This window comes from Sparus aurata, chromosome 16 (assembly GCF_900880675.1).
Source record: "Sparus aurata chromosome 16, fSpaAur1.1, whole genome shotgun sequence".
Classification (NCBI taxonomy): Eukaryota; Metazoa; Chordata; class Actinopteri; order Spariformes; family Sparidae; genus Sparus; species Sparus aurata.
The window spans coordinates 657048-673933 of NC_044202.1; the positions used below are offsets into that span (position 1 = coordinate 657048).

General features: G+C 43.2%; 1 protein-coding gene across 1 annotated transcript; it reads right to left on the reverse strand.

Annotated features, from left to right (window-relative positions):
* Nucleotides 1-268: 268 nt before the first annotated feature.
* On the reverse strand, nucleotides 269-16803 carry LOC115597549 (protein NLRC3-like). The gene is made up of 7 exons (XM_030443571.1): nucleotides 16784-16803; nucleotides 16444-16585; nucleotides 12166-12338; nucleotides 6003-7848; nucleotides 4284-4457; nucleotides 3269-3442; nucleotides 269-1824 (listed from the first exon to the last, which is right to left on the reverse strand). Exons 2-7 carry the CDS (start codon nucleotides 16575-16577, stop codon nucleotides 1818-1820), a joined length of 2508 nt encoding a protein of 835 aa, XP_030299431.1. The 5' UTR covers nucleotides 16578-16585; nucleotides 16784-16803; the 3' UTR covers nucleotides 269-1817.
* Nucleotides 16804-16886: the final 83 nt, after the last annotated feature.

Consider the following 16886-nt stretch of genomic DNA (forward strand, 5'->3'; position numbering starts at 1 on the left):
TACTTAAGTACAATGTTGAGGTACTTGTACTTTACCTGAGTGTTTCTATAATCTGATACTTCCACTCCACTACATTGTTGTGGACAGATACTTTCAGACTTTTACTGAAGCAGGACTTCTGGGTAGTTTGTCCAACAGTGGTGAAAGGTCACTGTAGTGGCTGTTTGTCCAAAATCAGTTTAACTAAATCTTATCAAAATCAAAAAGGACCACTTTGGCACCATGGGGGTGAATCGTATGCAGGCAAGTCATAATGTCCAGTCAAAGCTCTTATTTTCTCCTTCATGATTTATTTTCCCCAAAACAAGCAAGAAAACAATAAAACAAACACATTTGGTTTCCTGCGTGTCTCTCTTGCGCTGGTGAAAAACCATGTGCCCACTCAGGTGCATTCTGGTCCTCCACCTGCTTTCATCCCTATATAATCTCTGGTGCCCAGTGCTACCCAATTTACAAAGAAACAAAAACTAAATAAGCTAAACAAAATAAAAATATTTACCTCAAATTACCAGTAATAGAAAATAACGTCATGAATTGAATCAAAATAAAAGTATACTGATCAAACATTATCAATAACAAACAAGTAACCAAATAGCTCCAAAAGCCACCAAATGAAACTATATTTATATTGAGTGAACTTGTGGATTTCTCTTCAGACATTGTTGGACACGTGTGGGATAATGTAAGGACACAACTCAGCAACACAGAACAAAGGTGAAGTCCATTTAGACATCTGAATGCAGAAATCTGACAGATTATATCTTTAAATCAAGTTCAACTAAATGATGATTCCATTTAATTTCTGATCAAATGAAGTCAGAGAGAAATCATCATATCATCAGTTCAGTTTGAAGGAAAACAAGATGAACGGTGACACCTGCTGGCAGAAAGCAGCTCCAGCAGGAGCTCCAGAACATGAAGCTGCTGATCAGACCTGCTTCTACACGGACTTCAGAAGCTCCACAGGTCGACTTCAGGGTCACATTCACCTGAAGTCACTGATGCTGCAGGAAATATGATGATCGACATGTTTTGATTTGATTTGATTTGTCCCATAGGGAGATTTGTCTTCACTGACAATACATTACACATCTCAGACGCCAACGGACACTACATACACGCCAACAAAAAAAAATGACATACATAACAACAATAACAACAATGACAACTTATATGACAGCACAATGGCGGACAGACAGATCAGTGGGGCCTGCTGTTCAGGGCAGCTATGGCTGCAGGGATCAGGCTTTTCCCCAGCCCTCCTGAACTTAGTGGTTCTCAACTTTACATTTCAACCTTCACTCATGTGGAGCAGAGCCACTGTATGTGACACTTTGACGCCTGCAGCATAAAGACAGTGGATGGAAAAGATATTTATCTCAGGGTAAAACCTTCAGTTCACTGAGCGCATGCTGTCATTTAATGTACAATGTCATGTAAAGTAGAGCGTCATGCTGAGTCGTTACCAACTTGACTCAGCATGTTTTGTCTCCTGAAGCTACACAAGTGACAAACAGCTGCTGAAGTTTAACTGTAGTGTAGAAAAACTGTTTATAAAAATATATTGGGAAATAAATATTTGTTGAAGCAAAAGGAAGTAAGATTTTAATGCTATTGTGTTTTTATTGGGCACACAGTCATCTCCACGTGTTGTGATTGGTCCGTCAGTCCCTGCTGGATGAAGCTCTCCTCTCCACTCCACCTCCCAGTAACACGGCCCAGTCAGAGCCTCTCCACCCACCAGCTGATGGTGCTGCTTCAACCTCTCCGGACCATCAGGACACAGCTGATCCTCTCCACACCTCCATCTTTCACCTCTACCAGCTGATGAGAGAATGAGAGACAGCAGCAGTGATACATGAGTGTTTACAGAGCGTCCCTCCATCAGCTGTCAGTCAGTGATATAAAGAGCAGCAGGACTTCAGTCCTGTTCAGACCACAAGTGGAGCGGCTGTGTAGCGTAACCAGCTTCCTTTCAGCTTCATGTTAACATGTTGGAATGAAGATCACAAACCTGCAGACACTTTGTTCATCAAGTCTATTCATTCTGACTGAAGGAGGAGCAGCGGCTCTACTCCGAGCTCCTCCCGGGTGACAGAGCTCCTCACCCTATCGCTAAGGGAGCGCCCCGCAACCCTGCAGAGGAAACTCATTTCGGCGGCTTGTATCCGGGATCTTATTCTTTCGGTCACGACCCAAAGTTCATGACCATAGGTGAGGGTAGTAACATAGATTGACCGGTAAACGACAGACCGATACAACGACCACATTACTGTGGTCGCTGCACCGATCTGCCTGTCAATCTCACGCTCCATCCTTACGTCACTAGTGAACAAGACCCCAAGATACTTGAACTCCTCCACTTGAGGCAGGAACTCTCCCCAAACCCGGAGGGAGCAAGCTACCTTTTTCCGGATGAGAACCATGGCCTCAGACTTGGAGGTGCTGATTTTCATCCCAGCTGCTTCACACTCGGCTGCAAACTGCCCCAGACATGCTGGAGGTCCTGGCTTGAAGGAGCCAACAAGACGACCTCATCAGCGAAAAGCAGTGATGAAATCCAGCGGCTCCTGAACCAGACCCCCTCCAGCCCCTGACTGCGCCTAGAAATTCTGTCCATAAAAATAATGAACAGAACCGGTGACAAAGGGCATCCCTGCCGGAGTCCAACATGCACCAGGAACAGGTCTGACTTAACTGCCGGCAATGCGAACCAAGCTCCTGCTCCGATGTATAGGGATCGTACTCCCGGAGCACCTCCCAAAGAATGCCACAAGGGACATGGTCGAATGCCTTCTCCAAGTCCACAAAACACATGTGGACTGGTTGGGCAAATTTCCATGAACCCTCGAGCACCCTGCGGAGGGTATAGAGTTGGTCCAGTGTTCCATGGCCAGGACGAAAGCGCATTGTTCCTCCTGAATCCGAGGTTCGACTATCGGCCGAATTCTCCTCTCCAGTACCCTGTGATCCCCCGATAGTTGAAACACACCCTCTGGTCCCCCTTTTTGAATAGAGGGACCACCACCCCGGTCTGCCAGTCCAGAGGCACTGTCCCCGACTGCCACGCGATGCTGCAGACATGCTGCAGATGAACTGATCAGTTCTTTAGTGTTGAGATGAGAGAACAAACACTTTGTGTGTCACCGTTCTCCTCTCGCAGCTTCACTGAGGAAACCAGGAAATACTGGATCTTTCCTCTGATACTAAATATGTTCAGTACAATTCTGCTGGAACCAGCATGGACTGACTCCAACCCTCTACTGACCTCAAAGTGTCCAGTCTGCAATCTGGACTCTCCTTCAGATCAGACAGCAGCTTCACTCCTGACTCCTGCAGGTCGTTTTCTCTCAGGTCCAGCTCTCTGAGATGGGAGGGGTTGGACTTCAGAGCTGAGGCCAGATAATCACAGCTGACCTTTGTCAACCAGCAGCGTCTCAATCTGAATAAAGAATAAACGATAGAGATAAAAATCCAATTATAGTCCAATCAGATGTGTTCAGGTTGGAAATGTGAAGCTCAACATCACTTTGTCTTAATCAATGAGCTTTACTCTCTAAAATAAGTGGAGTGACTTTGTCATTGTGTTATTGTGGATCATCATAATGTCAGCTTCTACAGACATCATCCAAACATCAGCTCAACATTCAAACACCTGTTTATGTCAGCACAGATTAATAACAAGCTGCTGATCTCAGTCACGTCTGAAACAATGATCAAATCAGACATGATGTCACTTTAGTTTTTTTCATTCTTTTCTTCTCATTTCCAAATCCTGTTTACTGGTTGAATCAGAACACACCGTGACATCACTTCCTGAATGATGACATCATCACATTTTGAACGGATCAGACACAACACTTCAAACAGCTGCATCTGGATGTTAGTTTCACTGAGTGTGTGTGTGTGTGTGTGTGTGTGAGCAGCTTTGTGTGGAAATATATCAGTTCCTGTAAAATCCTGTTCTGAAGGTTGCTTAAAACGACATTATTCCGGAAAATGTGTTGAACTTCTTCAAGTTTTTTATTAATTGATGTCTCACATAGAAACTTAATTACACTGATTTCATTTCTCAGCACACTTAAGGATAAATCCTACAGTTTCCTCACTAACATCAGTCCTGTTTGAGTTCAAACTAAACTCTGAACCAAACTGTTCACACTGACAGACTTTAAAAACAGTTGTTGTGATTTGTGAAGAGAACTGAGGAGAATTTAAACCCTCTTTTATGGATTTAAATTTGATGGATAAACACTGTACGAGAGCAAAACACATTTACTGACCTCAGAGTCTCCAGTCGACAGTTTGGACTCTGCAGTCCAGCACACAGCAGCTTCACTCCTGAATCCTGCAAGTCGTTTCGACTCAGGTCCAGCTCTGTCAGATGGGAGGGGTTGGACCTCAGAACTGAGGCCACGACTTCATAGTGAGTCTCTGAGAGATTACAGCCAATAAATCTGTGAATACAGATAATAAAACAGTTCAAATATAATAAATTCAGACACTTTATTATGAAACATATCGTTTTGCATCACACAGCTCATTAACATGAGCGACTGTAGCTCAGCTGGTCAGTTACTGATCACCAGGTTTGTAGTTTGAAACTTGAGCTCCTTCTGTCCACATGTTGAGCAACATAATGAACCACAAATTCATATTTTTGGACAAAAGTGTCAAATGTCTAATGTAAACATGTGTCACGTGAAGACATGGTACAAATACTTAGTTACTGTCCTTCAGTAAATGTTTCATGTATCTGTACTTGGAGTATCTCCGTCATTTCGTTTACATGCACAGCTCAATCAGATTACAGCCATAGTTCGACTCTGCTACTCAATCAGACAACTGCAGTTGTCCGAGTATACATGCCAGTGAGAAAATCGGATTATTGTCCGGAGCATGTCATACCCGGTACGATAGGTGGCGCTGTACCCATTTCAACTAGTGGTAACAGAAACACCTCCGGCTGACCTCTTTACGTCACCAGCAACAACAAAATGCCTCGGCATACGAGAAAGATGGTGTACGAAGAGCGAGACGAAGCTACATCTTTGTACACTTTGTATATGGTGTAAGTGATAATTACACAAACTAGATGCACAATGGAGCTCTTGCTTGCGGTTATTTCGGAAGAAAGACGCCGCCGTCGTTCTACTTCCAGCTCACAGCCTCTGGAAAAAAAACTCGAGCCTGCACAGAACGCAAAATCCGATCTGATCTGATGGAACGTGTACATGCACGAGTAATGTGACTATCCATCGTATAATCTGGGTGTTTTAATCCAACTATGAGAAATCCGATCCGGTTCGATTTTAGTCAAACTAAGGTGTATACATGCATCTTAAAGATCAGATCATAGTCGGACTAACACAGTAATTTGGTTTTCTTGAGTGTTATGTAAACACACTGAGAGACTTCTCCTCTCTACATCTGAACACAAACATCTGAACTTTCTCCTCCTCACAGCTTCGTTACTTTAGTTTGATGCATCTGAGGTGAATTATGGATTCTTGTTATTTCCCACCATCAGCAGACTGATGTGGACCAATCAGAGCACATCACGCACGGCAGACGCAGCGAGATGAGACAAAGACGTAAAAGCCGTAAGAAGCCGTAAACAGACAGAGAGGGAGACTGGAATGTGGAGAAAAGGCGTGTTAGTGTCTCGTATCTGCAGAGAGTTTCTGATTTTCTCTCTTTGTTGCTGCTCGGGACGCTTTACCAACCCAACATGTGATCAAACGATGACTGTCAGAACATTTTCAGCACAAACTCTGAAGTCTTCAAGTTTTCCTGCTGGATTTGTGGAGCCTCCATCAGCCAAAGACACACAGACAGAAGATGATGGAAGAAACTTGTGTTCACTGAACTGATACAAACACAAGAAGGAGTTCTGGACACATTTGTAGTTTTATATTGTGCATGTTTGTAAAGTGTTGATCTTTAATACTGAGGACTTCAACTTTATGTTGCTTTATAATGTGAATCACATCTGGACTTACCGAGCCTTTCTGCAGTTCCTCACAGCTGGAATCAGTCTCTGTCGTCCCTCCCATGATGTTCTGTACTTCTCTGTGTCCAACTCATCCAGAACCTCCTCTGACATCTGCAGCATGTAGGCCAGAGCTGAGCAGTGGATCTCAGAGAGTTCCTTCTCTGATCTGTTCTCTGACTTCAGGAACTCTTGGATCTCCTGATGGACTGAGTGGTCGTTCATCTCCGTCAGACAGTGGAAGATGTTGATGCTTCTGTCAGGAGACATCTCATAACTGTTCATCTGCTTCAGGTTGTTGATGGCTCTCTGGATGATTTCTGGACTGTTGTCTGTCTGACCCAGCAGGCCTGCTAAGAGTCTCTGGTTGGACTGCAGAGAGAGGCCATGAAGGAAGCGAACAAACAGGTCCAGGTGGCCATTTTCACTTTGGAGGGATTTCATCATGGCACTGATGAGAAACTCATCCAGGGATGGGTAATAGGTCTCATCAAAAAAAATCTTCTCAAGAAAAAACTTTGGTTTGTAGTCTTTTCCTGTGAAGTCCTTCATCACCTTTGTGTTCCTGTTGGTGTAACAGTGGAACTTGTAGACTGCAGCCAGAAACTCCTGAACGCTCAGATGAACAAAGCAGTAGACTGTTTTCTGGAAGATCACACTCTCTCTTCTGAAGATCTCTGTACAAACTCCTGAGTACACCGAGGCCTCTGTGACATTAAGACCACAGCGCTCCAGGTCTTCTTGGTAGAACATGATGTTTCCTGTCTCCAGATGTTCAAGCGCCAGCCTCCCCAGCTTCAGAAGAACTTCCTTGTCAACCTCGGGCAGCTCCTGTGGACTCGTCTCACGTCCCTCATCGTACTTCTGCTTCTTCCTCTTTGTCTGAACTAGCAGGAAGTGTGAGTACATGTCAGTCAGGGTCTTGGGCAGCTCTCCTCTCTGGTCTGTAGTCAACATGTGGTCCAGAACTGTAGCAGTGATCCAGCAGAAGACTGGGATCAGACACATGATGTGGAGGCTCCTGGAGGTCTTGATGTGTGAGATGATTCTGCTGGACAGATCTTCATCACTGAACCTCCTCCTGAAGTACTCCTCCTTCTGGACGTCAGTGAAGCCTCGTACTTCTGTTACCCTGTCCACACATGAAGGAGGGATCTGATTGGCCGCTGCAGGACGGGAAGTTATCCAGACGAGAGCCGAGGGAAGCAGCTTCCCCTGGATGAGGTTTGTCAGCAGCACGCTGACTGATGACTTCTGTGTGACATCAGACACGACCTCATGGTTGTTGAAATCCAGTGAAAGTCTGCTTTCATCCAGGCCGTCAAAGATGAAGAGAAGTTTACAGACAGCGAGCTTCTCTGCTGTCACCTTCTGTAATGTTGGATGGAAAACATGGAGCAGCCTGAGAAGACTGTACTGCTCATCTCTGATCAGGTTCAGCTCCCTGAACGACAGCAGAACCAGCAGACTGACATCTTGGTTTTCGGAGCCCTCTGCCCAGTCCAGAGAGAACTTCAGCACCAAGAAGGTTTTTCCAACTCCAGCGACGCCGTTGGTCAGAACGACTCTGATGCGTCTCTGTTGGTCAGGTGAGGCTTTAAAGATGTCGCAGCACCTGATTGGAGTTTCACTGAAGGTCTTCTTCTTGGAAGCTGTCTCAAGCTGCCTCACCTCATGTTGGGTATTAACCTCTTCACTCTGTCCCTCTGTGATGTAGAGCTCAGTGTAGATCCTGTTGAGGAGGGTTCCACTTCCTGTTCCATCACTTCCTGTTCCATCACTTCCTTCAGTCACATGTTCACATCTCCTCCTCAGACTGATCTTATGTTCAACTAAAACCTCCAGCAGACCATTCACTGAAAAGAGAAAAATGTTTGAGAAAGAACAAAGAAAATTTGACAATCTGGAGATTATTTTCATCACCAATAACAAAGATCAATATAAGAATATATAAAGAAGGGGACTTCCGGGAACATGATGGAGAGTGTGGACATCTAGTTAATGAGCTCTCCCAAGGCGGTTTAAAAAATCCACAAATAAATGTAACTCAACAGATGAAAACAAGGCATGAGTGGAGAAAACAAACGAGGAAGCCAGAAAAACATGGAAAATTCAAACAAAGCTTAAAAAAAACTTGTAATGGAAGAAATCTTTGAGAGCGTTGCTAGAGCTAACATTAGCGAACACGAAGATGGTGCAGCGGAGAAAACTGAGGTCAGGCAGAGACGCTCCAGGCTCCAGTAACGACATAACAGAGCTCAAACAAGAGTTAAAACAAGAGCTAATTACACTTAAAGTCAAACTGAAACAAGAGGTGAAGGAAGAAATCAGTAGCCTCCGACAGGAAATTGACCGTAAGCTAAGTAAGACCAGCAGCGAACTACAGGCACAAAAGACGGACATCACTGAGGCCCAAACACGCATAGCAGAGCTGGAAGAGTGGAAGGCGGATGCGAAGGATGTACTGGCGGAGATGTGGGAGCAGACAGACTGGTTGAGAGAGAAAGTGACAGATCTCGAAGGGAGATCAAGGAGAAACAATATCCGAATTTTTGGCATACTGGAGGACATGGAAGGGAACTCCGCTGCCAAATACCTGGAACAACTGCTAAAAGCTGAACTCCAGCTGCTTGAAGGGACTAATCTCCAGATTCAAAGACCACACAGAGCCCTCGCCCCAAAACCAGGACCAGGTGCCGCTCCCAAGTCAATCGTGGCCAACTTTCTGCAGTTTGAGATGAAAGAAAACAAATTTTCTTTGACCATGATTACCCCGCTGAAATCATCCAAAAACAGAAGACCTATGTGGGCATCAAGAAAGTGTTAAAGGGAAAAAGAATCCGTTTCCAGACACCGCTCACAAAAATCCGGATTCACTGGAACAACGGTGTGAGGACGTATGGGAGCGCCAGAGAAGCTGCGTGAGACATGGAGGAAAGAGTGGACAAGCCAGGCGAGGACACCGAACCTGCAGTGGGCGGGAGGAGGCAAGGAGTGCCGGAGTGGCAGTGAGTGACGGGGCAAAGACGGAGCTGGGATACAGCGCACCGAGCAAGACAAAAACTACAAGATTTTCAATGGAGATCTTAATGAGGCTTTGATCGAAAAAAAAAATGGACTTGAGACAATACAGGTATGGACAATGAAAAACAACATGATTAGACAGAGGAAAAGAGATGATGAAAAGGGCTTAAATGGAGCAAACACTATCTGTAGATTAATGAACAGGACCTTGTCCACATCTTGGATTAAAACGACTGTTTCAGAAAAATGGATCCACAATGGGATTTTATTTAAAGCTAATAAGAGCCAACTGGGAGTGGTCAGGTTATTTGAGTTGGACTTTTCTAGACGCTATGGAGCACCGAGAGCCGGGCTCAGTTCTAGGTCTAGAAAGGGGCCCTTTCCTTGAGATGAGGACTTCCCCTTCACCCACCAATGGGGATATGGAGAGGAAGGAGTGAACCCCCCCACTTTTGAAGTTGTTTTCTCGGATTGCTGATATGTTGCCAATTGTTTATGAGTGTGTAATTCCGAACTGTTTGGGAGTGCACTTTCTGGGAGTAGTACAACACAATGGCATCCAACAATGTCAAAATAATGTCGCTGAATGTAAACGGTCTGAACATACCGAAGAAAAAAGAGAGGGTTATGACAAAACTTCAGAAGGAAAAAGCACAAATCATATTTTTACAGGAGACACATTTAACACAGTCAGAACACGATAAACTTAAAAGATATGGTGAAAGGAATCTATATTACAGTTACAGAAAATCCTTCAGAGATACTATGAGGAACTATATACACAGCCTGACTCTGCAGATGAAGAGAAATGAGAGTGTTTCTGAATTCACTGGACCTGTCATCGATCAGTGCTATTCAAAATGATAGGTGAACGGCCGATATTACAAAGAAAGAGGTAAATGATGCAATAAGTGCATTAAAAAATTATAAATCTCCGGGGAGTGATGGCTCCCCCACAGAGTGGTACAAAATGTTCAAAGATGAGCTTACACCACTACTCTTGGCTTCTTTTAATTCCAAAGCAGTCCAAAGTAATAAAATACCTCCATCCTGGACTGAAGCAATCATTACGGTCATCCACAAACAAGGAAGAAACACAGAGCACTGTGGGAATTACAGGCCAATCTCGTTGCTAAACGTGGATTATAAAATATCCACAACAATTATCTCAAAACGATTACTTTCATAACAGAAATCATAGAGTAAGATCAAACAGGATTTATAAGCGGAAGGCAAACGCAGGACAAGAACTTTGCATATCGTAGATGAAGCACAGCAGAAAAAACAAAGCATTATATCAGTAAGCATCTACGCAGAGACAGCATTCGACTGCGTGAATTTGAGATTTTTATATCAAGTGCTAGAACGGTTTGGATTTAACAGTGAATCAGTACAATGCATTAAGACTTTATATCAAAAGCCCACTGCCAAAATTAAAATAAATCGAAGTCTGACTGATAAAATTACTTTGCAAAGGTCTACCAGAGCCTATCCCTTGTTGCCTATCACCCACTTTGTTCACTCTTTTTGTAGAACTGTTGGCGCAAGCACTCCATCTGAACGAAGAACTAGAGGGAGTAATGGTGAACAGAACAGAACACAAAATAGTAGGGGTAGGTAAAAATATCATCATTAATGCATTGCAATATATTTTTTCCCAATTCAATATCGATTCATTAAATCCTCTAAATCGATTCGGGCAATTCGAACTAGAACTCCCCAGAGTAAAAAGATTTATCATTTAAGATGACTTTTTTTAATTAACAAAATTATTTTTTATTTATGTTGTTTGTTTCGGACATGTCAATTCATAAGCATCACATTTCATCATTGTTCAAATAATACAACACACATGGCCGAAAGGGAAAAGCGGGAGAAGCCAAAGCTTATCAAGTCCCGCCCCCATTACCCACAGGATAAAATCTTCATTCTGATCTTTTCTTGTCTTTTGCAATTTTACTTTTTTCTTTTCTTCTCTTTTTTTCTTTTGTTATGACCTTTGACAAAACATATTACAGCAGTAGCATACAGAGCTGAATTCAAGCTCTAGACAGTACATACAGATTACATGTGTGTCTGCACATGTGTCCATATTAGTCCATCAGGAGTGAACAACAGTCTCATCTTATGGCCTCATCTTATAGCCAGGCTTGCCACAAAGTCAGAATATCCAATTGAGAGAGAGCAAAAGTCCAGTGTATTTATTATTTGTTGAGATGGTGTTGGGATGGTGTAAGAGCCCTTTAATGCATTTTCATGTTATTCATCAGTCTCCTCTGCAGCTTTTATCGCTGCTAGCTTATCAACAGGTACTCTAATGAATTATTTATTACTGAATCGATATCGAAGATTGGAAGATGGGCCACTCTACCGCTAGATTCTAGTATTGAGGAAAATAACAATGAAGAGGTGAAATGATCAAAATAGCTGGTAAAAAGCTATCACAAGGAAATGAGGTAGAGTGGATCCTCTGACTCAGGAACAGTTGATGGAGATAATAGAGGAAATCTATGTAATGGAAAAATTGACACATCGCCTAAGATTGCAAGAGACACAGCTGAAGGACAAATGGCTGAAATGGAGATTTTTCAGGACCTCAATAGTGACAAAGACTATTGAAAGAACATTAGATACAGAGGACGAAATTAATGAATGAACAAGAAGGAATGCAACTCCCAACAGGACTGTATCTTGTTTGCTAGTGTGGCTTGGTTTGGTTTCTGTATTGTGGGATGTGAGGTGTGCAAAATGTGAAAAACTAATAAAAACTAAACTGAGAAAATAAAGTAATATATAAAGAAGTGAAGGTAATTAAGCCCAGTTTAGAGGAAGCATCAGAAATGTGTCTCTGGGCCTCTGACCGTGTGTCGGTGTTCATGTTTGACTGACAGCAGAGGAACAAAGCTCTGATGTGACTTCAGTTACAGTAGACAGTCAACTAGAATCAGAACCTTGTGGTTTCTGCCTCCACCGACCCGTCAAGTTACAGTTTACATCTCCGTCTGTCCACACTCAGGTAATATATGTGTCCACATGGCTGAATGAGCTTATTGGAAGGTTAAATAAAAGTCATGAAAAGCAGCAGGAAGTAAACACATGGTCAGATGTTCAGTCTGACTTTGTACAGTCCAGCTTGGTCTGAGTCTTACCTCCACACTGGGGACAGGAGGAGTCTCCTGGTGAAGCAGACTGGACCCAGTCTGAGGTGATGCAGCGTCTGCAGAACCAGTGTCCACAGCTGGTAGAGACCGGATCCTTCAGGACGTCCTGACACCAAACACAGCAGGACGGCTGCTTCTTCTCAGAGTCAAGTCTCCTCTTCCTGTGGAGACATTTTTCATAAATGATTTGTTGGTTGTTGTTAAAATATCCAGATTTGGTGTTCTCATCTCATCTCATCTTATTATCAACTGCTTTTTCTGTGAGGGTCGCGGGGGTTACTGGAGCCAATCCCAGTCATCGCTCTGGGTGAGGGCAGGGTTCACCCTGGATGAGTCTCCAGCTCATCACAGCCCTCAGACAGAGGCTGCCACACAAGGTGCCAACTGCATATCAGGAGCAATTTTGGGGTTCAGTATCTTGCTCAAGGACACATCGACTTGGTGTTTTTTAGGGCTGCACGATATTGGAAAAAACAGACATTGCGATTTTTTGTAACCCTGCGATGTATATTGCGATATGAAAAATTACAAGAATTTTCATCAGATGACCTATATAGCACTTTATGTTATGCTGCATTTCAAAATGATCTGCATTTATATTTCATATGAGTAGGGCCATATAAAATCCGTTTTATTTTTTCCCAAATTCCATTTTTTCCGTTAAATTTTTGGGAATTCCGTTTTTTCTGTTTTAATTTTTGGGAATCCCGATTTTTATTTTATTTTTTTACCTTTTACTCTTATTATACTACCAAAACAGTGTGTTTTTAATGTAAATGACTAAAATGTACACAAATTAAATAGAAATTACCTTAAATTAATTGATGGGACAAACATATTTCCTCAATACTGTACCGTACAGTACAGTAAAGTGCATCAAAAACATTTTGACTTCATCATGTCTTCATACAGTAGTATGTTTTGTGTTTGTGTTTTCATTGAATAAAACATGGTCAGCTCTCTGGCAGATCCAGAAAAGCCTCCCAGCCCAGGCAGAGTCAGCTAACAGGGCTGTGGCTAACGGGGCTAGCTAGCTAACAGCAGCTACTGTTAGCAGCAGTTAGCAGTCATTCTGGTATTATATGCTGATAATATGAATCGGACAGTGGCTAACTCCCACTCATAACACATTTAATTATGATTTCTCAGGTCTGCTTCTTTGCAAACAACAGTTCACCTGACACATACAAGTCGTTAAAAAGTAGATTCCGTTTTAATCGGCCAATTCCATGATTCCGTCCGCGATTCCGTGATCTCGGAAATCATAGGGCCCCATATGAGCTCATTCATGCGTGCTTGCGCCCTCCCAGAACTTCCATTCCCCAGCTGGCCGTCTAATTTTCCTTCGGGTGCGGGTCGGGCGTCGGTAACAATTTAAAGCGGGTCGGCTCAGGTGCGGAATGTAATTTGTGCTACTGTAGGAAAACGGGTCAGATGCAGTTTTAATTATGGCGTGTATGGGCGGGTTTTCAAAATAAGACCTGTGCAGGATTCTGCTGTTGCAACACACCGTCGACACAGAACACGTGTTTGGTCAATATCATCCTTCTTGTAGCCGAAATAATCCCAGATAACTGACGTTACTTTTCTTTTTGGCACCGAGTCTTCGTTTTCGGCAGTTTTCTCTTGTTCGTTGCTCATTTTTCAATGTTGTTACCAGCGACTCACTCCATGTGCAGGGGCTGGTCTGCTTCAGCACACTGATTAAGAACTAATGTGATTGGTGGATCTGTGCATGCAGACTGTCAGGTACCCTTGAAATTAGATGAGTTCATTTGCTTCCTACATCGCAGGCTGTGCGTTGTGACACACGTACAACGGGATGACGATGCTCAAACGATATATCATGCAGGCCTTAGTGTTTTGGTTGTTATAAATACAAAGTCAACACTTTGTGCAGCTGCTTCGCAGTGAAGCCTCCAGTAAAGAGCTCATCATGTCCTTCACAGTAGCCCTTTTTAGATAGAAAAGGCGGCACGTTTGCTCCAAGGTAAGGACGGCAATGTGGCGGCCTGTTTTTCTATAACGGAGGTGTAATATTCCTCCTCCTCCAAAAGCCGCCTCTGAGGTCGGCGTAAACATGTGACGTGACGTGAAGCTCGAAGTTGGGCTGTGAGAGACATATAATTTATCTTCAAAATAAGAGCTTTACATAAACCCCATTGGAGTTTAGAACTGGGTTCTTAGCGGGGGGCTTTTATTTTGAAAGTAGCGACCGTCCTTAGTAGGGGTGGGCGATACTGCAAATTTTGGTATCGATCCGATACCAAGTAATTACATGGCCAGTATTGCCGATGCCGATACCGATACTTTTTACTTGAACATTTCTGATCATTGAGTGATTTTGTAATTTTGCCTTTAATTAGCTGATCATGATTATGATAATAATAAAACACGGGACAACGATTTTAGCCAAATAAGAACATAATATTTAACATAATTAAATCTATAACCTATCTGCATGTAGCCTAAATAGTAATACTAATGTTCCTTCAACAGATACACAAAAGTGTTATTATATTCTGCCATATTCAAACTTCAGAGTGAATCTGAGTGAGCGGAGTGAGAGAGGTGGAGAGGAGCGCTGTGCATAAGGACTGAGAGAGACGCTGCGATCATACAAATTCTGTGAAGAAAAACAAGTGATTTGCTGAACTTATAGAAGAGAAACTTCAACAAAAATATCGATCTCATCACGCTAGTATCGATCCGATACCAATACTCACCTTGGTATCGATACTATTGATATTTGGATCAATCCACCCACCCCTAGTCCTTAGCCTGCCAACACAACAACAAGCTAACACAACCAAACAGCTACAGAGACCCAGGAGACGCTGCATCTCCTGGATCTCAGCGGCTGTCCAGTTGTTCATCTTAATGTCCGTGGATGAAGTGATGGACTGACTGCTGTGATCAGCTGTTTCCTGGTTTTAAAACTCCCCGGCTGTGGGTCGACAACAGTGCAGGTCATCCACACCTCCGCCCAGCTCACGCAGAGGCCGGCACATTGCCACCTCGTTTTTAGATAGCAGGCGAGGCGGAAATAAGTGTTCCCTCCGAGGCGGAAAATCGATGGACCCCGAAACAGACCCCCAATTTGCCGGCTTCTCTCTAAAACCGCAGACCGAGCCACCAAAAGGACGGGCAGATTGGTGGCTTGGTGCTCTGTATAAAAACGGCTTCTGTCACGGTCACTTTGAGCAGCTCACACATTTCATCACTTTATTTATTAATTCATCAGCATTTTAATCTCTTCCATCGTCGTCACGTATGTTTTGTTCCTTCAATGATTCAGGACATGTTCTGTGTTGTGATGAAAGTCAGACAGGATCAATGATTAAACTAAATTAATCAAATCACGTGTTAATTTATCAACTCATGTTTCATCTCACATAGATTTCTATCATTTACTTCCTGTCACTGTCAGCGTCACAGCTGAGACCTCACTGAGGTCAGCCACCAACATTTAGTCTTCATCCTCAGTTCATCATCTTCATCAGGTCAAATCAAATCACATCAATTTTATTTATATAGGCCAAAATCACAATCACATTGCCTCAGTGGGCTTTACAATCTGTACAGTGGACAACATCCTCTGTCCTCAGACCCTCGATTTGAGTGAGGAAAAACTTCACATGTTGATGGAAAAAAAAACTTTTAACAGTTAAAAAAAAAACAATGGAAGAAACCTGATGAAGAGCCACAGAGGAGGATCCCTCTTCCAGGACGGACAGAAAAGAGCAACAAATCACAGTTTACAAGTTACATCAACAGAAAATCTGGTCAGTTTACTGTGAAAACAGTGTCTTACTTTGTGTCTGAGGGTCCAGGTTCATTACTGAATTCTGGAGGAAGAAATCTGGACCGGTCACTCTTCAGAGACACACAGCTGGATCCTGGAGGTTCTGATCTCTGTCTGTTGGACTGAACTCTGCAAACACCAACATGTTTTTATTCATCTCACATGAATCTTTGATAAATTCTCTGATGAAAGTCATTGTTGAAGCTCTAACTACACAAACTGCTGCTGTTGATGATCAGGAGGTTTAAAGTTTGGATCAGTCCTCTTGGATTAGATTCCATCTTTTCTCTGTGACTGACAGCTGTCACAGACACTCAGAGGGAGATGGACCAATGATTTCTCTCTCACTCAAACATTTTAATTTGCAGCTACATCAAGAAAATGTGGACAGCTGAGTCATTTCCATGACATGTTAAAGGTCCTGCAACAAACAGTGAATGAGTCAGAATCAGTTCTCTTACTTTGTGTCTGAGGGTCCAGGTTCATTACTGAAGACTGGAGGAAGAAGCTCTTTGGACCAGTCACTCTTCAGAGACACACAGCTGGATCCTGGAGGTTCTGATCCGTCCTCCTCTTCCTCCACATGAACCCTCATCTTCTGGTCTGAAGTCAGAAGCAGTGACAGTGTTAGAGTTAAAGAGACGTCCAGCTGCAGAAATCATTCCAAATCAGGACTTTGTGTCCACAGAAGAATCAAACTGTCAACTTCATTCTCACATTTCTTTCCTCGACAGTCCACAGAGACAAACTGACTCAGACACTCGGACACTAAAAGGAGAAAAGTGTTGTTTTAACACTCACCAGCCTCAAACTGCAGTTTGTCTCCTCAGACTTCAGTTTGTCTCCTCAGTCTGCAGTTTGTCTCCTCAGACTTCAGTTTGTCTCCTCAGTCTGCAGTTTGTCT